Source organism: Manis pentadactyla, chromosome 14 (genome assembly GCF_030020395.1).
Source record: "Manis pentadactyla isolate mManPen7 chromosome 14, mManPen7.hap1, whole genome shotgun sequence".
Lineage (NCBI taxonomy): Eukaryota > Metazoa > Chordata > Mammalia > Pholidota > Manidae > Manis > Manis pentadactyla.
Genome location: NC_080032.1, coordinates 44,228,550 through 44,252,673, shown reverse-complemented (window position 1 = coordinate 44,252,673; position 24,124 = coordinate 44,228,550). Strand labels below are relative to the sequence as shown.

Here is a 24,124-nt window from a genome sequence, read left to right as displayed (position 1 = left end):
ATGCGGCTGTACTAATGAGAACCCAGCTAGGCAGTTTGTCAGTACTAAGGGTAACGAAGTGGTTCTAGTTCTCTGTGCTCACCCAGGCGCACAGGGTGAAAGTGCCTATATTCATTACGCATGTAAAAAGAATATGGAAAACTACGCAAACTAACAGATCTAAGTTGAATTTATTAGGAAAAAGCAAACTGCTGGATGTAGTGTTTTATTTAAAAGTCAGATGATACATAGGAAAAAAGCTGGATCAATACAAACTGGGAGAGAAGAATGGGAAGGATGTTAGCATATGTTAGGTGATAATTTTTGACCAAAAAAATGTATTTGTGATGAGAGATTTTAAAGAACTCTACAGTAGCACTTGCTGATTTGTTAAGTTTTATTTACAGCTTTCATATACAGTAGTACTTGACTTGAACTCACTGAACTGAGCCAACTGAGCTTCAAGTGTTGCTTGATGTTAAAATCTACTAGATGTTTTAAAATTCCTTGCTAAACACAATTAAAATCATAGCACAAGTGCAGATAATCTACCTTGAAGGCTACCTATCATGCAATACTTTTATGATACATTTTATTCCACAGGACTGCCTATCCAGAAACCTGTTCCAGAAGGTATAGTATTCTTTGTGGAAAATGAAAGCTTTTCATAGGATTTGTTCTGTGTAGCAGGAGCTCCATAAAATAAAATTTAGCTTGCTTATAGATTGTTTACTGTTTGTGATCCAATTTGGATGCACAAAAAAATGTCATTTTGTAATCCCACAGATGCTTAATGAACTTTTTAAAAATGAAGTTATGGTTGAGCTAGGAAGTTTATATAACACAGAAATAGCAGCTTCTGCAGTTGGGTTAGTGGGGAGAGTTACTCATAGGTACATCTGCACACCACCCAAACTTATTACTGTTTTGACAAGTGCAACAAAAATATAAAGAATAAAGGTGCTATTTTCAGGGACAAGTTTCAAGTAACCAAAATGAAAATATTTTACCACGCAATAATAATAAACTTAGCCCAAATAATTTAGTTACAACCTAAAGTGCATTAAATTACTTCCTTAGCGGTTTCCTAAGGACCAAAGGTAGATACACATGGTCTATTTTAAGTATGTTCACAGACACTGAAAGGCAGTCACTATTGAACAGTGAGATGTCACCGCTTCTTAGTTCTCAGAGCTAGCGTTCCCTTTGTTTTTCCTCCCAGGCAAAGGGAATCCTGATTTGCTTGGGGGCTGGGAAAGTCTGCTGGCTAACAGAGTGAATGGCTCAATCAGAGTTCTCCGGTCTGTCACTGTGACCTCCCACAGCCGCACCTTCTCGCTTTTTGCCCATTGCTGTGCCACTTCAGCATCCACTTGTCTCTGCTCAGAAAGGTCAATTTTGTTTCCTAATACAACAATTGCTACCTGAAAGAAAAATGGATAAAAAGATCACACATTGGCAACATCAGTCCCTAGACAAAATGGAAAAAGTCCCAATTAACAAACTCTTTATCATAACCGATTCTCAGGTGTTAGCTGAGGAAAACATTAACCTTGCTTCTCCTTCCTGAGTGCAAACGATGAAACATTTCAACAGGTGAAGTTACTCAACTCAGGTATGAATGGAAGACCTGGGGAAATTAGTATCTAGGATACAGATGATAATCTGACTGAAAAATGTCTATTTTCATACATACATCAAAATATAAGAGGACTCCCTGGAGCTGGCAGAGTTCTGTACCCCTAAGTTCCTATGAATAGGAATTTTTTCCTGTTCACATTATCCCTAATCATGAAGTGCCTGATGCAAGCACTAAATATTTGCTGACTACAGAGACAGACAGGAACATTTCACACGAAAAGCAAGCAATCATTCACTTAAGCTTGAATACTTACTACACACTAGGCACTGCCTAGGACCAGGACACTGTCGTCCAGAGGCAGTGAGAGCCAGGGGGCTGGGGAGAAAGGATGGTGGGGGGAAGGACAGAGAATACCCAGATTTTCAGATAGTGACTGTAAAGACAATAAAACATGATAGGAAAGTGGGGCACAGCAAGAATTGTCAGAGAAGTCACCTCCAAGGGGCAGCTCTGAACTAGGACCTTTGAGCTTTTGAGTTGAGTTCCCTGGGCTCCAATTAAGGCTGTGCCTCTGGCAGGATGGAGACGCAGGCTCCAGAGATCTGGTTTTCTTGGCAAATCTCATACTCATTTCTCGGCAGGAGCTATCTATCTGTTCAAGCCCTCCTGTCTTCATCACCCAGATTTTCATCTTCATATACAGCCTAGTCTGACCTCCAGTTCCCTCTCCTCTAGTTGCATAAACTGTTCGACTTGCCCCTAGACTTCAACAAATTCTGTCCCCCTACATCCTCACATCTCTGCTTCAAATGCTCTTCCCTTCTTGCCTTGTTGAAACCCAGCCCAGCTCTGCAGCACTCACACTACCACAGCGGTGGGGTTGGTGTTTGTAAGGGGTCGTCCTTGTCCCTTCAGCTGCCTCCAGCAATGGCCTTCCCTAACGACCTAAAACTGAAGGCCAGTGCTATTAGTCTGTACTACCTACTGCTTGCTCCCCGCCCCACCCTGCTCATTACAGACCTGGCTCAAGGTCACCCCCACACTGCTTTTGAATTCCTAGTGATGTCCCCAGCCAGGTGGATGACCCTTCAGTAACCCTGTCTCGGCTCACTGACTTCTCCCAAGACTTTAATCATCATCCTGGCCTCCACCATTCACTCCCATGAACACATCCTGGCTCTCACTATTATACTGGTGCCCTCTATGACCTCAATTCCAGGAATCCCAGGCTGACCTCTGCCTTCCTAGTTCATGGCTAAATCCTGATTGCAACAATTCTAAACACAAGGACCTACAATCCACTGGCTCTACTACCTTTTTACTGTCCTTCAACCCCCCTCATGTCCTCAGTTCCTCATCCAGCTTAGATTCTTTTAAGTTACCCCCTCACTATCAGCCCATTGTACTCACCTGGTAAACCCCCACAAACTGACCTCTAAATCACATTCTGTATCTCACCACTTAACGTTGAGTGTGGATGGAGAAAAACAACTCTGCTGGCTGGTCCCCATTCATAACTTGACCTCAGAGGTGGTCTCCAGCAAATGTACTTCCATCCATTGACCCACTAACTAGAGGGGATCTCCTACCTTGGCCCTCTTCTCCAACCTCCAGTATCTTCTTTCACCTTACTTTCAGCGGACGCCCATACTATTTCAGTAAGAAAATAGAAGAAAACTTTCGTGTGCTTCTACCACCACATCCAATAGCCCAACACCTTCCAAGCGCATGAACCCATCTTCCAGAGCCCATCCTCTTGAACCTGGACACAGACGTCACTAGCCATTGCCCCCTCTCCTGTATCATCAATTGTCTCCTTTCTATTGGATCATTGCCATTAGCTTCCAGTAGCTCTCATTTAAAAAAATAGTAACCTCTTTTTATACATCCTTCTCCAGCTCCTCTCTGTTCCCCCTTATGGGCCAACAGATTTACCCTTTGTTTGCTGTATTCAATTCTGTCTTATATCCAGTCCAGAATTCATCTCACTGTTCTACTAAAACTGTTTATGTTAAGACCTCCAAGTTAAAGGCTGACAACTACTACTTCGTCCTCAGCTTTTGTGAGCTATCCACAGCGTGACTTTGCGCATCCCTACTTTTTAAAGTGCTGGCTTACGTGCCTGCTGGACGTTCTCATCTCTTGGTGTTCCTCCTACCCCAGTGGCCACTTAGACTCCTTTGCTGGGTCCTCCTCAACTCACCAACTGGCACATGGCCACATCTCCAAGGCAGCAGCACTGCAGCTGAACTCCTTGTTCCTCACCTCATCCTCCGACTGTCTTGTCAACAAAGCAGCTGAAGTGATCGTTCTAAAACAAGTCAGAACATGCTCAACCTCATTAGTACTAAGGAAAATGAAACTACTGAATTACCATTTCCCCCAGAATCTTCACAAAATCCAAAAGTTTAACCACACGTTGTCAAAATTGGAGAAACAGGCCCTGTCATACCATTCCTATGGAAGGTAATTTGGCAATATAGTCAGCCTTTGATTCAATCCCATTTCTGCTAACCTTACATCTATACCCTAAAATGTACAAAATAATATAGAAGATTATTCATAATAGTTCATAAGTCCCTTACCCAGCTTAGATTCTAAGTTCACCCAGCATAGTTAATAAGTTCAAATGACTGGAAATAACCCAAGTGCATCACTTTTGGAGTGGTTAAATTAGTATGATACATCTGCAACCACATGGTGAGTATTATGCATCAGTTAAAAAAAAATCAGTACTGATACTTCAAGGTATATACTATGTGAAAAACACAAGGTATAAAACAATATGCTACCTCTGGTGTGAGAAAGGGGAAAATAAGATTTAAAAATGTGTATTTCTGCTTGTATTTACATAGAGAAACTTTGGAAGGATGCCCCGAAAACAAAAAAAGTAGTAGTACAAATATTTTACAAAGCATGCTTGAGGTACAGGAACTCAGTGGCTAAGGACAGGTGGAAACCAGAACTCACCATAGCCCTTTTTATATGTCATTTTTATTTGAACCGTGGGCAAAATTGCCTATTCAATTCTTAAAAAATGAACATGAAAATAAATGAATGCAACCTAAGCTAGGTCATGTCATTCCTTTGCTCAAAATCTATGGCTTCTAATCCACGTGCTGCCTCATCTCCTACCCCGCTCTGCCTCACTGCTGCTCCTGAGCACACAGCAAACTCCTGCCCCAGACTTCCGTACTCCCACCAGGAGCACTCTTCCTCAGGACACCCGCTGGGCCCCCTCCCTCCCTTCAGGTCTCTCTAGGTCACCTTAACAGGGAAACCTCCACTATCCCACAGAAAGCAGGAACCTCATGCCCTCCTCTGCTTTACTTTTTTCTACATGGCATCACTCTTCATAATACATATTTGTTCAATGTCTCCCCCTTCTCAACCTTGAAACAGCTTTATGGTAACAGGGACTGTTGTCTGCTGTATTGCCTGCACCTCATCTAGAATAATACCAGTCATGCAGTGGCTCAGTAAGCATTTGCTGAATTAATGTGCTTCTTAAATCCCCATAACCACCATCTAAGGACGATACTATTATTACTCTCATTTTACAGCTAAGGAGACTGAGGCAGAAAAGCTGAGAAACGAGCCAAGATTGAAGTATATGCATGTTCGGTGAACTACTTCCGACTTTTGGTGGGCAGGGAGGGAAATATGGACATACTCCATCCAGAAAATAACAGTATCTGCTAAGATGGGAGAGACGGGAAACAGGTGAGAGGAGAGCATTCATTACTTGCCTTTTTATATCTTTTGAAGATTGAACCTTGTGAATATTATCTATTCACAAAGTAAATATTCAAAATAATGAAACTCAAATGTCAACAACCCAGATGTCCTTCAACAGGTGAAAGTTTAGAAACAAATCCTAGTACACACATACCGTGGAGTACCACTCAGCAATAAAAAGGAACGGATGGCTGACTGGTGCAATAACATGGCTGACTCTCCAGAGAATTGTGCTGAGCAAAAAAAGCCCAATCCAGGTCACGTACTGTATGATTCCATTTGTGTTAACACTCGAAATGACAAGGCAATAGAAATGAGAACAGATTATTAGTGTTTGTCAGGTTAAGGAGGTCTGACCATAAAAGGCTAACATGAGGGGGCTCCTACAGGGATGAAATGTTTGGTGTCTCAGCTGTGATACTGTACTATAGTTTTGCACAATGTTAGCACTGAGGAAAACTGGAAATCTGTATTATATCTTAAAACTGCATGTGAATCCATAATTATCTCAAAAAGTTTAACATAAAAATAAAATATAAAAGTCTAGGTTAAGAATATCAAGCCAGTGTTGTCAGGAGTACATCATATGGTTCCCTAGGTGATGAGCCAGCCATGTGGAAATCTGGAGAAAGACCTAGGATAAGAGAGTTCCAGGCAGGGGGACTAGCAATTGAGGATGACTTAATAGGGGAACAAAATTACCATGTTGGAAAAACAGAAAGACCAGTGTCACTGGGGTCCAGTGACAGAGGACCAACAGAAAAGATAGATAAGATGAAGAGGCATGAGCAGATCATATAAGACTTTACAGACCAGCATAAAGATCTTAAGTGGTAAATAGGTAGAATCTGGTAATTTATTGTTTTTGTTTTGTTTTTTTTAGTAAGGCTGAAGACAAGAATCCTACTTAGCCAAGGAGACAATAAGGAGCCCTAAGAAACAGTGATCTCAAACAGTATGAAATGAATTATGTAGTACCTGAGACAGGGAATCATTAAAATTCAACTTGTACATGGCAACAAGCAAAGCAGAAAGTCAAATGCTAGCCCTGATTGAACTCAGGTTTGTATTTCTGGGGCTAAGAAAAGAGCACAGGTACTAGAAATACAATGTAATGCGTTTAAAACATTCTAACTGCCTAAAAATCCACAATGCAATTTAAATAGTATTATTCATAGTTGGCATTTTTAACATAGCCATTTACCTCTTTTTTGTCTTTGAACTTATCAATTTCTTTCTTCAGAAGCTCCACTCTTTGAAAGGACTCAAGGTTATTCACACTGTACACAAGAACAAAGCCATCAGCAAATGAAAAATAATGCTTTGGCAGCTCCACGCCTTCCTGTAGGCCTCTAGTGTCATAAAGGTGTAACTGTTCCTTTACTCCCCGATCTGTTTCCACTGAGGCCATGTACACATCTTCCAGTGTTTCACAGTCTTCCATTCCTGGGATTAAGAAAAAATTACTCTTAATACATACCCTCCCCCCCCCCCATATATATATAAATAGTGGGTCACTACTTTGTATCCCTGAAACTAATAATGTTATTATCAATTACACCTCAATTTAAAAAAAGAAATTACTTGTTTTGGATAACTACTAAGTCATTTTTTTCTTGTCCTTTAGAAGCTGGCTTTCTAGTTTCCCTTTTACTACATCCATTTCCCTACTTACTACATGTAAGAATTGTATTTTCATTTACTATTTTAAAATGAAAGGCAGTTATAGTAAATGAATATAGAAATAAAAATTTGGCAATGAGATTTACTATTATATACTTTTAAGAAGTAACTCTTAACAAGAGTCAAAGAACTCAATACCTAGATTGTAGAATTAAAGGCTGATTTTAAAAGTAGCTTCAACAACTAAATGGCCCTATTTTCTTCTCCTTCAGAGCCAAGGACAGGACCTGGGGTAAATTTGCTTTCTTTCTGTACAACTTCCATTACTTTCATGGTCTGTTTAAAGGCTTCAAAAACTTAAATGTCCAGTCTGGGCCTGAGCACGAAGCCTTAATTCCCAAGTACCTAGTGGGCACTTTTATGTGAATGTCCTGCCAAGTACTTCAAACTAACAAAACTTGTGCTCTTTCCTCCCCACACATGTTCCTCCTCCTTGATCACCATCCACCTGGGCAGTTTTCAGAGGTCTCTTTGAAGAAGGAAAGTGTGGGTGAAAGTTAGCATCAATCAGCTACTCTACTGTTAAACATCTGCTTGGTTATCTTCCCCTGAACTACTGCAATAGATCAGTAACACCTCATATTCTTTCCAGACTCTACTGAAATACCAATTTTGTGTATCCTCTTCTGATAATCCCCTTCCCTCTTTTCTACTCTTTCTGTGCCTAGTACTTAACAATTAAAATCTTTCTATATTTATCTCTCCCCTCCAAAGCTGAAATGTAAACTCCTTGAAAGCGAGCATTGTAGCTAATCTATCTTCTAGCAATGACCACTAAAAACTGACTGACACACATAAAAAGTCCTTAACAAATGTTTGCTGAATGAATGAATGAGCTAATAACTGCCCCAACTTCAGTGATCTTCTTGTCTGAGTGATCCTTTTAAAATACATTTTACTCTTCTCCATTTTTGCAGGTTTGTCTCCAACTAGTCTATAACTTCCTTGAGAGAAACAAACTACTCTGTGTCCACAGCAAGTACTCAATAATCATTTGTTGATAAGGGGGTTAATGGAAGAAAATTAACACTGAATTTTAATAAATAGTGAGAGGCATGATAAGACAGGTATGGTATGGCCCCAGTAACCATATTCATATTTAAATATAAGCTATATCCAGCAGTACAATCATATGGATAACATCCTATACCATAAAACAAACTATATTAATAGGTTTCTGAAAACTTGCTAGAGTTTTCCTAAACAACCTAAATACTATAGAATTATTTCTTAAAGGTGCCTTATAGAAATGTCTATAAATATTAAGTCTCCATAAAGTACTAGATTAAAAGGGATAATCATGTAATGATAAATAGACTGGATCACAAGAAACCAAAAATTTACTTTCATCAGCATAATTCTTTACATTAAGGAATTCAATGTTTAGTAGGGGAAAATTATTCATAGATTTGACTATGGTATCATTCTGTCACAAATTAAGCTACCTTAAGGAAATTAAAGGCTATTTAAATAAGATACTAACTTACTGGGCTTTGAATGTAAAGGCAAAAACTACCAAGACTTTTGTCCTGGTGGATGTTTTATCTACCCAAAGCCAGTCTGGTTCTCCTCCTCCCCTTATTAACTTAGACCTTTTGAGATGTTTGTTACTCCATAAAACAACTGGAGTCGTGCCTCTTCCATCAGCCCCCTAGCTCTCCTCTCCCACTTCATGCTGCTGGGCAGCTACCCCTCCCCCAGGCCAGCAGAAGACGGGGGTGGGGGGTGGGGTGGGGGGGGTGCAAACTCTGCAGAGGGTAAGAGGGGATCCTAGACTGAGGGATACAGGGTATGGGTTCCATGGTGAAAATGGGGCAGTTAAGTGACATTTTCCTTCTGCTCCCAAAACTTTAGCAGGCAGGCCTTTATCCTCCAGACAGAGGAATCTGGGGAATCTGGCAAGTGAAAAATGAAAAATCCTAAATATGCTAACATCTAGGGTTCCTCAACAAATGCCCAACCTAAATCATATTATAGTGACGCTCAAAGTCATGAATCCTATCCACATGCTTACAGCTTTCAATTAACTTTTTAGTTCTCCACTCTTAATTACCAGATATCTGACAACCAATAATTACCAAGATACCTGAGGAAAAGAGACCAAAAAATCAGAAAAGACCACCTTTGAGGAAAAAAAAAAATACACAAAGAAAACAAAAACTACCCAATATTACATTCAGAGATAAGACAGTGCATTCATGAGGTAAAAACAGATATTAAGAAATGAAAACCCAATAGAAGGGTTGGAAAATTAAAGATGAAAAAACTCCCAAATAGTGGAAAATACTGAGAAATGGAAAACAAGAAAGTAAAGATTTAAAAAACGAAATTAGAGAACTAGTCCAGAAGGTCTAGCATTCAAAAGGAAGTTCCAGAAAGAGAGAACATAAAGGTAGGAAACATCAACAAAATGATTCAGAACCAAAGAATATATGTTTCCATCACTGAACAAGTCCACTGAGTGCCCTGGACAAAATGGACTAACTCTGTGATACACCACTGTGAAATTTCAGAGCACTGGGAACAAAGAAGAGACTCCAAGAGCTTCCACAAAGTATCAAGAATCATAATGGCTCCCAGCTTCTAAAAGCAACAATAGAAGAACATAATAGAATTTGATAAATGATAACACTCATCCTCTATGAACCAGTAACTTCACTCCTAGATACCTACCTCAGAACTTGTCCACATAATTACTGGACAAATGTGTAAGACTGTTTGCGGCAGCATTATTTCTAATAGCCCCAAACTGGAAACAACCCAAATGTGCATTAAGACAGAAGAGACAAATAAAATGAAGTGTATTTTCATGTTATGAAGGCAATGAAAATTAAACCACAGCTACCTATCAAGAATCTTACGAAGATAAGATTGAAAGAAGCCAGACACTGAAGAATTTATACAGTATGATTCCATTGATATAAAGTCAGTAACAGGCAAGAAATAAACTATATTATTTAGTGATTCATACATAGGTGACAAAACTACAAAGCAAAAAGGGGTTAATTAAAGCAAAAGTCAAGGGAAGGGTTGAGCTGTGACTGGAGAGAACATGGGGAGCTACGAGAGTGCCTTCAATGTTCTATTTTTTTTACCTGTATGGAGATTACACAAAGATTTGTTTTATAATTATTCATTAAATCATACATCCATTTTATGTTTTATGTACTTTTCTATATATATGATGCATTTTATAATAAAAGGAGCAAGACAATGAAGCAGTGCTTTCAAAATGCTGAGAGGAATTATTTTTGATCTAGAATTCTATACCCATCAAAATTATAATTCGACTGTGAGAAATATATTTTCAAACACGTGAAGGCTCAAGAAATGTATTGTGTACATTTTCTCAGATAAGTATTTGAGGAGGCCCTCCATCAAAATTAACATGTAATCATAAGAAGAGGAATATATTGGATCCAGGAAGAGAGTCTAACAGAGTGTAAAGGGAATCACAGGGACAATAGTAAATGTCTCTATTCAGAAGCCCCAGAATTACTATTATGCACCAGGAACAGAGGGCATTTTGAGGGTTGTCATTACCTGATACTCCATCTCGCTCTAAACTTTTCAACCCAAAAAAGTACTAGATGATGTGCTTCACCAAAAGAAGGTGGTAAATCAAAAGAAGATGACAAGAAATCTAGGAAACAGAAAATCAAACCCTGGGAGAAAGAGAAAGGGAAGTTCCATAGTGATAGCTGTGCAACAGGCCTGTACAAGAGGACTGAGAGGTCCTAGAAGGATATCTCAAAGAAAAAAAAAATGATCTGACACAGCCGACCTTGCGAAAAACTGAGAAACATCTGGACATGTGGAAGAATTATCAAAAGGTATTAACAAAACTAAAGTAACAAAACAAATATTTGGCCTCCATAAAACAGAAAGAAAAGAAATAACAGAAGACAATACTGGTAATATTCATAAACATCACTGGGTAAAGCCACCCATGCAAGATAGATCAATGAGATTTTAATGTAATAGAGCAGCAAAAGTTCACTGATGGAGTCTCAGATTCCACACTGCAATGGCCTTTAAGTAACCATCACTTGTTGAGCTCTAGTGAAATACCAAAGAGGAATACCCACAATTACCTGGAAAGTCTACTAAAATACTCCTCCTACCTTTTCTAACTACATATCTGTGTGAAGCCAGATTTCCTTCACATATTTCAACTAGAACAACATATCACAACAGATGTATAATCCAGCTGCTTTCTATTAAGCTGGATATTAGACTTTCAAAAATGTAAATCAACGCTCATCTTCTCACTAAAATATTATTTTTAAATAATGTGAAAATATTATTTTTAATACAAATGTTACCTTAGATGTAATTTTATTATTTTAATTAATATTTTTTTAATTTCCCAGTTTTAATTTCTAATCCAGTAAAAGTATCAAAAGAGTGAGCCTACATAAACAAAAGCTGTTTGGGGTTTTAAAAGAGTAAAGGGATTTCCCCCCCATGCATAATTTCTTTAGAATCTGGAGGTAAAAAATTAAGAACCAATAGTTAGCATGCATGTATGACAGGAGGAACTGTGAAACCAAAAAGTTGGAGACCTGCTGGCACAAGTATCATAATAAAAAACAGATATGGATTTAACCAAAATTATTAAATATTATTTTGGGCAGGTGGAAAAGAAGTAGAGCTCATCAAAATGGTTAATAAAAAGACTGAAATGTGCTCTAAGCTACTTGCCAGAGGTAAATACGTTAAAGACCTACAATCCTACTTTTCTAACAAACCTCATTTCATTCTAACCTGCCAGAGATGCTATTTTCTTCACCTCTGTTTCCTCACTAGGCACACAGTATTACACAGCATATACTTAGTAATTATTTAACACAATGAATGAATGAATGATAATCCAATTCACAAAATTAGGTCATACTGCAGCAAACAGCTGTTTCCATTTTTAAAGTCTATAATGCATTACTGCAGAGTCATGTTTGAAATAAGAATGAGAAATCATTCACTGTATTTTTAAGTCAGTGATTCTATGACTGAGACCACTATTCAGTATCTAAAAACACAGGAAACTATATATACAAAGGATATAAATATACATATAAAATTTATATTTGTTTTCTTATTTGCTATAACTTTCAGCAAGCACGCTTGACTTTATAACAAGGATTTTGTTTTTCTCTCCCCTATTTTCCCCCACCGCAGTCTGTTGACTACTGTGATCCTTTTGGTCCCTTTGGATTACATCTCACTTCCGTGTACCATCACCCACCTTTAGGTCAGCACAACCAACACAACAGACCCCTAGCAATTCCCAAAGCCTCGAGAGAACAGGGAAAAATAATCTCACCAATAGTATGATTCCCATAAAGGAGCTGCTCCAAAATTGCTGTTTTCCCCACAGATAACAAGCCACAAACCACAACTTTGCAGCCCTTTCCCATCTTCTCCCAGGATATCACTGTGAAAAGAACAGAAGATCTTTAAAATTGTATACTCTCAAACTTTATCCTTTTTCTATGTTTAAATCTAATCAGTAATACTTAAAATAGTGGGAAATTTCAAATATAATACAGAGTAAGGCCTCTCTTCCCGAGCCCCATTCCTAGACTCCCATTGTCCCCTTAGAGTGTTACCAGTTTCTTATATAACTTTATGGAGATAATCTAGATAAATGTAAAAATATATGTAGATAAAAATAGATGTTTGTTTTCAAAAAGAAACACATTTTATATAAAGACTTTCAATATGAATTAAGTCTGTAGGAATCTTAATTGAATCCTAGATGAGATCAGTCTTTGAAAGAGACTGCCTGTTCATCAAAATTTACCTGGAAAAATTAATGTTTAAGTAAAAATTTAAGAAGGTATCAAAATAAAAATTTGGATAAACAATGGACACAACTTTTTAAAGAAATGTTAATGCTATTAATGCTACTGTTAGTCTTAGGGGGGTGAGAAATGGGATTTTGATAGTCCCACAGGCTCTTTTAGTCATACTTCGAGTCATACTTCTTAGTGCTAGAGAAATTGCTCAGGCAAAACTAGAAAGAAAAGGAAAATTCAATTCTCCCAGTTCCCTAACATATCCAAGGAAGAGCAAGATCAGGTAAAATTTTCTTCAGTTTTCCTCAAAGCTGTTATTTTCCAGAAGGCAGGGTACCAGAACCAGCCAAGGCAGAAAGGGAAAAAAGGCTCATTAAATACAACAGAATAACTTGGTAAGAGAATTTCAGTTCACACATTGTGTGCGTGCATGTGTGTGTGTGTGTGTGTGTATGTCTTTATCCCTTTCACCTATTTCACCCACCCACCCCATGGTAACCACCAGTTCCCTCTCAGTGTCTGTAAGTCTATTTGTTGATTTTGTTCTGTTCTGAGGTTCCACATATAAATGAAATCATATGGAATCTCCCTTTTTCTGCCTGACTTATTCATTTAGCATAATAATCTCAGCTCCATCCATGTTGTTACAAATGACAAGATTTCTTTCTTTCTCACGGCTGAATAATATTCCATTGTATATATGTACCACATCTTCTTTATCTATTTATCTATTGACAGACACTTTGGTTGCTTCCATATCTTGGCTACTGTAAATAATGTGGCAATAAACATAGGAGTGCATATATCTTTTTGAATCAGCGATTTTGTTAAGTTCTTTGGGTAAATTCCCAGAAGTGGAATTGTTGGGTCATATGGTATCTCTATTTTTAGTTTTTTTGAGGAACCTCCAAACTGTGATTTCCACATTGTCTTTTGCCATCTCTTACCACCTCATTTCCCCCAATTCTCTTCTTACCTAGACTGTAGAACATTCAATAACTCTAAGAGGGATGCCAAAGGCTTGAAATCAAAGAACAACAACAATATTCAAATAAGCATTCATGTAAAAGGGATGTTGGTAACTTTTCTGAGTATGCATGTGTGTTTTACATCACGATTTTTTTTTACCAACATCAACATTAACCAATAAATGAACTTTTCATAAGTTGTCCCTATTTTCTAAAGGCTGCAGTTTTTTATGAAGCAATTAGCCACAACACTAACCACTGACAGGAAAAACTTTAATGCTACCACTACTACAGCACAGTAATAGCAGCACTCATTTCCAGAGCAGCACACTACATCTTTTTTTTTTTTTTTGGTATCACTAATCTACAATTACATGAAGAACATTATGTTCACTAGGCTCCCCCCTTCACCAAGTCCCCCCAACATACCCCTTCACAGTCACTGTCCATCTGTGTAGTAAGATGCTATAAAATCACTACTTGTCTTCTCTGTGTTGCACAGCCCTCCCCATGCCCCCCACGCACTATACATGCTAATCGTAATGCCCTCTTTCTTTTTCCCCCGCCCTTATCCCTCCCTTCCCACCCATCCTCCCCAGTCCCTTTCCCTTTGGTAACTGTTAGTCCATTCTTGGGTTCTGTGATTCTGCTGCTGTTTTGTTCCTTCAGTTTTCCTTTGTTCTTATACTCCACATATGAGTGAAATAATTTGGTACTTGTCTTTCTCCGCCTGGCTCATTTCACTGAGCATAATATCCTCTAGCTTCATCCATGTTGTTGCGAATGGTAGGATCTGTTTTTTTCTTATGGCTGCGTAATATTCCATTGTGTATATGTACCACCTCTTCTTTATCCATTCATCTACTGATGGACATTTAGGTTGCTTCCATATCTTGGCTATTGTAAATAGTACAGTGATAAACATAGGGGTGCATCTGTCTTTTTCAAACTGGAGTGCTGCATTCTTAGGGTAAATTCCTAGAAGTGGAATTCCTGGGTCAAATGATATTTCTATTTTGAGCATTCTGAGGAACCTCCATACTGCTTTCCACAATGGTTGAACTAATTTACATTCCCACCAGCAGTGTAGGAGGATTCCCCTTTCTCCACAACCTCCCCAACATTTGTTGTTGTTTGTCTTTTGGATGGTGACCATCCTTACTGGTGTGAGGTGGTATCTCACTGTGGTTTTAATTTGCATTTCTCTAATGATTAGCAATGTGGAGCATCTTTTCATGTGCCTGTTGGCCCTCTGGATTTCTTCTTAGAGAACTGTCTATGCAGCTCCTCTGCCCATTTTTTAATTGGGTTATTTGCTTTTTGTTTGTTGCAGTGTGTGAGCTCTTTATATATTTTGGATGTCAATCCTTTATCAGATCTGTCATTTATGAGTATATTCTCCCATACTGTAGGGTACCTTTTTGTTCTATTGATGGTGTCCTTTGCTGTACAGCAGCTTTTTAGCTTGATGTACTCCCACTTGTTCATTTTTGCCTTTGTTTCCCTTGCCCGGGGAGATATCTTCATGAAGAAGTCACTCATGTTTATGTCCATGAGATTTTTGCCTATGTTTTTTTCTAAGAGTTTTATGGTTTCATGACTTACATTCAGGTCTTTGATCTATTTTGAATTTACTTTTGTGTATGGGGTTAGACGGTGATCCAGTTTCATTCTCTTACATGTAGCTGTCCAGTTTTGCCAGCACCATCTGTTGAAGGGACTGTCATTTCCCCATTGTATGTCCATGGCTCCTTTAACGCATATTAATTGGCCATATATGTTTGGGTCAATGTTTGGAGTCTCTATTCTGTTCCACTAGATCAGTGGCTTTGTTCTTGTGCCAGTACCAAATTGTCTTGATTACTGTGGCTTTGTAGTAGAGGTTGAAGTTGGGAAGCAAGATCCCCCCCACTTTATTCTTCCTTCTCAGGATTGCTTTGGCTATTCAGGGTCTTTGGTGGTTCCATATGAATTTTTGAACTATTTGTTCCAGTTCATTGAAGAATGCTGTTGGTAATTTGATAGGGATTGCATCAAATCTGTATATTGCTTTGGGCAGGATGGCCATTTTGGCGATATTAATTCTTCCTAGCCAGGAGCATGGGATAAATTTCCATTTGTTAGTGACCTCTTTAATTTCTCTTAAGAGTGTCTTGTAGTTTTCAGGGTATAGGTCTTTCATTTCCTTGGTTAGGTTTATTCCTAGGTATTTTATTCTTTTTGATGCTATTGTGAGTGGAATTGTTTTCCTGATTTCTCATTCTATTAGTTCATTGTTAGTGTATAGGAAAGCTACAGATTTCTGTGTGTTAATTTTGTATCCTGCAACTTTGCTGAATTCCAATATTAGTTCTAGTAGTTTTGGGGTGGAGTCTTTAGGGTTTTTTATGTACAATATCATGTCATCTGCAAATAGTGACAGTTTGACTTCTTCTTTACCAATCTGGATTCCTTGTATTTCTTTGTTTTGTCTGATTGCCGTGGCTAGGACCTCCAGTACTATGTTGAATATCAGTGGGGAGAGTGGGCATCCCTGTCTTGTTCCCGATCTCAGAGGAAAAGCTTTCAGCTTCTCGCTGTTCAGTATCACGTTAGCTGTGGGTTTATCACATATGGCCTTTATTATGTTGAGGTACTTGCCCTCTATGCCCATTTTGTTGAGAGTTTTTATCATGAATGGATGTTGAATTTTGTCAAATGCTTTTTCAGCATCTATGGAGATGATCATGTGGTTTTTGTCCTTCTTTTTGTTGATGTGGTGGATGATGTTGATGGATTTTTGAATGTTGTACCATCCTTGCATCTCTGGGATGAATCCCACTTGGTCATGGTGTATGATCCTCTTGATGTATTTTTGAATTCAGTTTGCTAATATTTTGTTGAGTATTTTTGCATCTATGTTCATCAGGGATATTGGTCTGTAGTTTTCTTTTTTGGTGGGGTCTTTGCCTGGTTTTGGTATTAGAGTGATGCTGGCTTCATAGAATGAGTTTGAAAGTATTCCCTCCTCTTCTATTTTTTGGAAAACTTTAAGGAGAATGGGTATTATGTCTTCTCTGTATGTCTGATAAAATTCCGAGGTAAATCCATCTGGCCCGGGGGTTTTGTTCTTGGGTAGTTTTTTGATTACTGATTCAATTTCGTTGCTGGTAATTGGTCTGTTTAGATTTTCTGTTTCTTTCTGGGTCAGTCTTGGAAGGTTGTATTTTTCTAGGAAGTTGTCCATTTCTCCTAGGTTTTCCAGTTTGTTAGCATATAGGTTTTCATAGTATTCTCTAATAATTCTTTGTATTTCTGTGGGGTCCATCGTGATTTTTCCTTTCTCGTTTCTGATTCTGTTGATGTGTGTTGACTCTCTTTTTCTCTTAATAAGTCTGGCTAGAGGCTTATCTATTTTGTTTATTTTCTCGAAGAACCAGCTCTTGGTTTCATTGATTTTTTCTATTGTTTTACTCTTCTCAATTTTATTTATTTCTTCTCTGATCTTTATTATGTCCCTCCATCTGCTGACCTTAGGCCTCATTTGTTCTTCTTTTTCCAATTTCAATAATTGTGACATTAGACTATTTATTTGGGATTGTTCTTCCTTCTTTAAATATGCCTGGATTGCTATATACTTTCCTCTTAAGACTGCTTTTGCTACATCCCACAGAAGTTGGGACTTTGTGTTGTTGTTGTCATTTGTTTCCATATATTGCTGGATCTCCATTTTAATTTGGTCATTGATCCGTTGATTATTTAGGAGCATGTTGTTAAGCCTCCATGTGTTTGTGAGCCTCACACTACATCTTATAGGAAAAAATAACATCACTTATGCGATGCAACAATTATTTCCTGGGTGGCATGCTTGGGAGCCTTCCAAATTTTCCCAAGAATATTTATCACTTGCTTCCAGAAGAACCACTTCTCTTAGGGGACTTTTTAAAACATTCCCAACATTACTACAATGGAAAAATTCTCAGCCTTTATTTATGAAGGGCAGAGCTTAGTGTAACACTGATCATCTGTGGTATGGTGTCCCCTATGTCAGCAACTGTGACCTATTTTAAAAGGTTTTCTACACATACCTCTGAATTTATGATCAATTTAATGTCACCTCATCATAGGCTTCTATTCTCTCTGCATATTGTGGGTCCCCTGTTAAGTTAGAATACCACTGAATCTTTCTTTCAAAAGGTTTTTAATGATGATAGTTAAAATGTACAGTAAGTTGCCACCTAACCACATGCCACTAAACAAGAAGATGAAGAAGAAATAAATCTTACAGAGGATAAGAATTACGATGGCAGCACAGGCCAATTCTGTTGTCAGAAAAAGTTGCTGTTGGAATCTAAATTCTGATTTTTCTATTTTATTTCCCTTCCTCTGAAAATATTTTAGCCTGACAATTCAACCCTTACCTCTTCTCCCCTTCCTGTTAAAAAAAAAGGTCCCTTTACCACACTTTATAAAAATAATAATAATAATAAAAGGTACTTTCAAAGGGCAGGCATATGCTGTAGTTGAATGAAAGCAGGCAGTTCTACAGAAAAAACACCCAATGATTAACAGCAACAGATCGTCTGTAAAACAGAGGCAAATATGAATGCTGAGGACTGCAGCAAACTGGAAAAATACTGAAACCAACCAAATCCTGAGAAACTCAGAGATCAAATATTCTAAAGAGTTTTTGGAAATCTTAATATACCTGCTTCAAAAGTGGTATACTACACTTGTACTTTGATCACTCACTGAGACTAGGATTAGCAGAAAAAGTTTGTTAAAAATCTGTACTATTGTATTTGTGTATAAATAAATTAGGGCATTTGTTTTAGCATATCTGAGAGGTTTTTATCAAGGGCAAATGGTAAAAGTAACTGAATAGAGGTTAACACAAACACAGGTAAGGATTTTAAAGGTTTTTAAAAGGAAAGAGAAGGGAAGAGATAACACAGAATAGACCATGTTAACTATTTTATTCACCATCAAAAAGAAAAGAAAGATGGAAGGATAAGTGTGATTAATCAAAGAATAGTTGAAACATTCTAAATTCCCAATTGTCTTCAAGTAGAATCAATACCACCTAAAATTGAAGATTGGTGACCTACTGCTATCAATTAAAAAGTGTTATCTCTTTAAAAAATATTTATGTAAGATTTTGAATTCCTAAGATTAAATACACATTCAAAAGTACTTTATTTTCTATATATTATCATAATGGTGGGGTCTCATACTATATATAAGAAGTGGTTCTCACACATATATACCCAAATTCACAAACAAAAGCTACTAAAAGCTTAGTGCTATACAGATATTTCATAATTCCCAAACAATAAATATGCACGATTTCCTTCCAAATACGAAAAGGAAGTCATCTGCAGTATGAATTGGTCCTAAATCACATGAACAGATCCTGGGTGGCCAAGCCTCTTACATAAGCCTAGGTTTCAAGAGTTTTAAAGGCTCCAGAGTAGATGGATGACCTTTAAGTTTCCTTCCTTCTAACAGTGGGCTGCTATGAGAGCAGAAACTACTTACCAAGAAACTGCATCAGCACTAGGGTCAGTACAAAAAGCAGTAGTTAGAGCTACTCATTATAGTCCATATGCTAAAATACTGTTGGACAACAAAATTCAATCTGTGACAATTCCTCAGCTGATGTAAATGAGTACAAGAACATGCTTAATAGGCAAAATCCAATGCAGTCTTACATATTGCTTTGCTTTCCAGGCTAATCAATAATGTTGCTAGAAAATAAAAACATGACCTGGTCCATTCCTCTGGAAAACACTGAGCTTAGTCAATATTCTCTTTGAAGAGCAATTAGAAACAGCTCTCCCAAATTGTCAGCACTTCTAAAACAGAAAAATATTAATACTGAAACACTATTAACATCATAGACAGATGTTACGTATCTTACTACATAAGCATCACACTGGAAAACTTCCAAACTGCATAGCTGTCTACATAAACTTCATGTACTGTGATCAATCTTTTACTTATCCATGTATGAATACATTATACATACCTAAAATTTCATTAAATGGGTTTGGCCAACAATATTGCACATAATAAAATATATTAAGCAGATTCTATCTTACCACTCTCTTATTCATTCAGTAAATATTCACTGAGGGCTTACCATAATGCCAGGCATGAGGAACAAATGGGGGGCCAAAACCAGAAATGACCCCTGTCCTCAGGAATCTCACAGATCAATTGGAAATACCAATCCAAATCTTTGCAAAGCTGAGAAACGGCAAATTAAGCAACAAAACTGCAAACACTATTTAATAATTAGCAGTGATTAGTCACATTGCCAGAATCTTCTTTTCAAATGACACCCAACTGTGTAGTCAATCATTCCCCACTCATTCTTCTCACACTCCACATCCCATCCATCTCTGAAACACATCAAGGGCTGGACCACCATCACTAATGAAGTGGTCCAAGGCACCATCTTCTCTCACCTGCTCTCTCATCTCACCGGCTCCCACATCTCCAAGGCTCTTCAGGTCTTTTCTCCAACATCTCAGGAATACTTACCTTGATTATTCCATCCAAACATTTGACTCCCACCCGAACATTGCCTTATTCCTTCCCGCCAATGTTTGTCCTTAGCGCTTAACACCACCGACATTAACATACATCTCACTTATGTTTATTCCCCGTTTCCAAGAATGCTATGAAATCGGCGTTGACCACAGTTGCATCCTCAGCACCTGCGACAGTGCCTGGCACGTATTAAGCATTTAAGTATTTGTTGAATGAAATAACAAGCCATGTGAGGATTGTTATGATGGCAAAGCTGCAATTAACAAAAAGGAAAACAGGAAAAAAATAACCAAACCCGCTAATCTAGAAGGTAAATATAATTCTCTGACACCTTGGCCACACAATTTGTAAGATTAAACCACATGATTTTATAAAAAATGAGCATGTTCTGGAGACGCAAAAATGCTGGTAAACCATTTTTGAATTAAGAACGCAACGCAAAACGCCAGTATTTTCTCGCCGTTTCTTTCCGAAACACTCGCACCTGCCAACCAGGTCTTGGCAAATACATGTTTTGCCTTTCAAAAAAACTGTGGTCTGTCGGGGCAAACCTGGGACCAAAGCCGCAGGCAGGAAAGGCAAGGAAATGGAGAAGCGCCGAGCCGCCCGCGCCCCCTTCCCCGGGGCCCTTTGTATGGCAAAATCCCTCGGAGCCGGGCCTAAGAAGCCCCGGCACCGCACACGGCCCACTGGGCGACCGGGGCCGTGCCCAGAGGCCAGAGGGCCGCCTCGGGGCCTATCTTCCTGCGCCCATCCCGGGGGAGAGGGGGCGGCGCCGCACCGCAGCCCTGCTGCGACGTCTCGGGTGGGGGGCCTGCACTGCGCCAGGCGGACCCGCCGCCTCCAGAAAGCTAACCGGCGCGCCTCCCCGGAGAGCTCCGGCCACCGGAGCCCCGCCCCCAACCTGCCTCTTCCCGGCGGCTGATCGGTCGCGGCCGCTCGGCTGCCGAGGCCTCTCCTCGGACTCTCGCCTCGGGTGGCCGCTGCCGCTCAAGCCGGAATCCTGAGGAGCAGGGGCGGGACAGCAGCGCAGACTGCACCACGGCCGGCCTAACCCGTCCCCCGGCTCTCTGCCGGAACTACACGTCCCATGAGGCGCCGGGCGGCCGCAGCTTCCCACCGGAAAGACGCTGACTCCTGTGGGGGAGGAGCCCAAAAGCATTGTGGGAGGAAGGGTCTTCCTTTCCGTTTGGCGGCCGCCATTAGGTAGGCTGTGTGGGCTGTATTCGCTCCTCCATCCGCCGCTCATCTCCGTTCGCCTCAGCCATCCAGGCTCGGGGACCCTGCGTCCTCGGAGTTTGTCCTGCCTGCTGTGCGGCGAGGGTGCGATCATGATGGGGCAGCGCGGCAATGCAGAGGCGTCCCCCGGGGCGGGGTGGAGGATGGTGTGATGGCGCGATTTCGAGCAGGGCCCGGCGCATGAAAGAAAAGGAGGCGTGGGGCTGAGGAGCGGGGATCCGGGCCTAGGGCGTACGAAAGTGAGGCCGGCGGGTTGGAGGGGGTATTTGCTTTTTCTTGGGGATTAACCCTCGGCGGGGGTGGCAACACCACCTTCCTCTGCTGTCGGCGAGGTCTCCCTGCAGCCCGGGCCCTTGGGTCGCCGCCTGCCGCAGTCCCTCGCCGCCCGGCGTCCGCGTCCCTTCGTACGGCAGAAACGCGGAGTGCCGACCCGCGCTGCCTGGCGCCTGGGTGGCGGGGTGACCGCGCGGCTCGTGGGCACGGCATGAGGGCTGGGTCGGCCATCTCCCTGCAGTTCGTGCAGAGCCATTTTCCTGCTCTGGCATCCTTGCAGTTAGTGGGCAACCAAGATGGACGGAGGACGGGGTCTTCTCTATATTTTAAGCGGGTGAAATGTTTAATACCCGGGTTTATCTTGCAGGTAAGCGGAGATGGGCGCCTACAAGTACATCCAGGAACTATGGAGGAAGAAGCAGTCGGATGTAATGCGCTTTCTTCTCAGGGTGCGCTGTTGGCAATACCGCCAGCTCTCGGCGCTCCACAGGGCCCCCCGTCCCACCCGGCCCGACAAGGCGCGCAGGCTGGGGTACAAGGCCAAGCAAGGTGAGTGGGACCTTTGTGTGGATGCTTGGATGAAATTACATTCCCCGGGAACTGCCAGAAACCGGTGACGCGGAAGAGGTGCTAGCGCCCTAGCATCTTCCGTCACTTCGGGCTTTGGCAGAAGCAGTCTTCAGCTAGCGATGTATAGAAGTTGTCGACCAGTGAATCATTGTGCGCACAGTGGCCTAAAGGAGCAAGGGTGTCACAGCTTTCAAATCTTTATGATCCTGAGCTAAACGAAAACGAGTGGGACTGAGATGTGACACTATCTCCCTGTGTAGTTAACATACGTATTGTGGAAAATACTAGAATGTTCTTTTTTAATGTGAGTCTAAAACGTGTTTATTTTACTTCCCGTCACATACATAGTGTTTGACTTACTATCTGAAGTAATGTTGGAGCATTAGTAACAAGTCATTGAGTCTTCCACTTTTCATAGCTTTTATAAGATCATGGTAATGTTGTCTTTGTAGGTTATGTCATATATCGGATTCGGGTGCGCCGTGGTGGTCGCAAACGCCCAGTTCCTAAAGGTGCAACCTACGGCAAGCCTGTGCATCACGGTGTTAACCAGCTAAAGTTTGCTAGAAGCCTTCAGTCTGTTGCAGAGGTAAGTGCCTATTGAGTAGCAGTTAATTGGTCACCACCTGCAGTTTGAAGGATTAGAGCACCTTTTCTATTGTTAACCTGGACCTAGGGGAGTCCTATTGTGACTACTAAATCTTGGTAGAGAATTACTGTCAAAGACTTAACCAGTCTTTGTTACTGATTGTCTTTGCTCATATAGGAAAGTATGTTTTGTGATTAGTGTGAACCTGGAATCAAAGCTTTTGAAGGGTACTAAGTTTTTTTTCAAATCTCGCCAGGAGCATAGAAGCTATATCTTTACTCATATTACTGATTTTCTTGGTCATTTGCAAGTTGTCTTTCTGGATTAATAAATTAAGCTATGCTCTGTTGCAGCAGTTGGCTAACAAGGGCCCTGTTGCCTTTCATGAGCTAAAAATGTTTTGCTTTTTAAAAAAAAAAAAAACAAGACTGCAAAAGGGGCATTATAGCCTGCAAAGCCTAAAATGTAATACATTAAATAAAAATTTTCTATAAAAGTTTGCAAACCTTTCTATTGTATCAGAAAAAAACAGTGTTCCAGAATCCTGAATTTAGACTTTTTTAACATTTGTTCCTTAGGGAAGGGTAATAAAAAGAGGGAACTGTAAAATTAAGGATGTCTGTATGTGTTACTTTAGTATGTCTACCATATCATACAGTCCAGCCTGTGGGGAGATGCTTAGTAAAAATATTTTGAGTAGTTTAGTGAATAGCCTCAGTCTCTGATACAGTGGTGTGGTGAATTAAAGAGAATTCTTACTAATCTGCTACTCTGGGAAATGTGGGAGGCTGACTTTGGGCCTTTTTTCCTATTGTAGGAACGAGCTGGACGCCACTGTGGGGCTCTGAGAGTACTGAATTCTTACTGGGTTGGTGAAGATTCCACATACAAATTCTTTGAGGTTATCCTCATTGATCCATTCCATAAAGCTATCAGAAGAAATCCTGACACCCAGTGGATCACCAAGCCAGTCCACAAGCACAGGGAGATGCGAGGGCTGACTTCGGCAGGCCGCAAGAGCCGTGGCCTTGGAAAGGGCCACAAGTTCCACCACACCATTGGTGGTTCCCGCCGTGCCGCCTGGAGGAGGCGCAACACTCTGCAGCTGCACCGCTACCGCTGAGGAGGAGTAATGTTTGTAAAGTTCTCACCTAATAAACAGTTTAGGACA

At 40.2% G+C, this 24,124-nt stretch overlaps 2 protein-coding genes across 6 annotated transcripts; one reads left to right on the top strand and one right to left on the bottom strand.

Annotated features, from left to right (window-relative positions):
* Positions 1-151: 151 nt before the first annotated feature.
* NKIRAS1 (NFKB inhibitor interacting Ras like 1) lies at positions 152-21,444 on the bottom strand. Of its 4 annotated transcripts, none has more exons than XR_008993786.1 (5): positions 21,191-21,444; positions 12,306-12,416; positions 6,504-6,579; positions 3,765-3,872; positions 1,268-1,403 (listed from the first exon to the last, which is right to left on the bottom strand). XR_008993786.1 is itself a non-coding variant. In XM_057491933.1 (4 exons), the coding sequence occupies exons 1-4, from the start codon at positions 21,442-21,444 to the stop codon at positions 1,161-1,163; spliced, it is 684 nt and encodes a 227-aa protein (XP_057347916.1). In that variant the 3' UTR covers positions 152-1,160. The 4 variants fall into 4 exon arrangements, 2 of the variants coding, with proteins under 2 accessions (XP_057347916.1, XP_036742069.1); XR_008993787.1 differs by having other exon boundaries at positions 6,504-6,745; positions 21,191-21,352; XM_057491933.1 differs by lacking the exon at positions 3,765-3,872 and having other exon boundaries at positions 152-1,403.
* RPL15 (ribosomal protein L15) lies at positions 21,346-24,124 on the top strand. Of its 2 annotated transcripts, none has more exons than XM_036886173.2 (4): positions 21,346-21,488; positions 22,162-22,343; positions 22,817-22,953; positions 23,771-24,124. In XM_036886173.2, exons 2-4 carry the CDS (start codon positions 22,172-22,174, stop codon positions 24,074-24,076), a joined length of 615 nt encoding a protein of 204 aa, XP_036742068.1. In that variant the 5' UTR covers positions 21,346-21,488; positions 22,162-22,171; the 3' UTR covers positions 24,077-24,124. The 2 variants fall into 2 exon arrangements, with proteins under 2 accessions (XP_036742068.1, XP_057347917.1); XM_057491934.1 differs by having other exon boundaries at positions 21,472-21,605.

What these genes read in the sequence shown, in the direction of transcription:
- RPL15 (XM_036886173.2), top strand. Translation starts at nt 22,172, where the DNA reads ATGGGCGCCTACAAGTACATCCAGGAACTATGGAGGAAGAAGCAGTCG. An exon ending in GGGGTACAAGGCCAAGCAAG is followed by an intron (nt 22,344 to 22,816) that starts GTGAGTGGGACC and finishes TTGTCTTTGTAG; the next exon opens with GTTATGTCATATATCGGATT. An exon ending in GCCTTCAGTCTGTTGCAGAG is followed by an intron (nt 22,954 to 23,770) that starts GTAAGTGCCTAT and finishes TTCCTATTGTAG; the next exon opens with GAACGAGCTGGACGCCACTG.
- NKIRAS1 (XM_057491933.1), bottom strand. Translation starts at nt 21,444, where the DNA reads ATGCTTTTGGGCTCCTCCCCCACAGGAGTCAGCGTCTTTCCGGTGGGA. An exon ending in CGATCAGCCGCCGGGAAGAG is followed by an intron (nt 12,417 to 21,190) that starts GCAGGTTGGGGG and finishes TTCTTTTCACAG; the next exon opens with TGATATCCTGGGAGAAGATG. An exon ending in TTATGGGAATCATACTATTG is followed by an intron (nt 6,580 to 12,305) that starts GTGAGATTATTT and finishes TCTTGTGTACAG; the next exon opens with TGTGAATAACCTTGAGTCCT.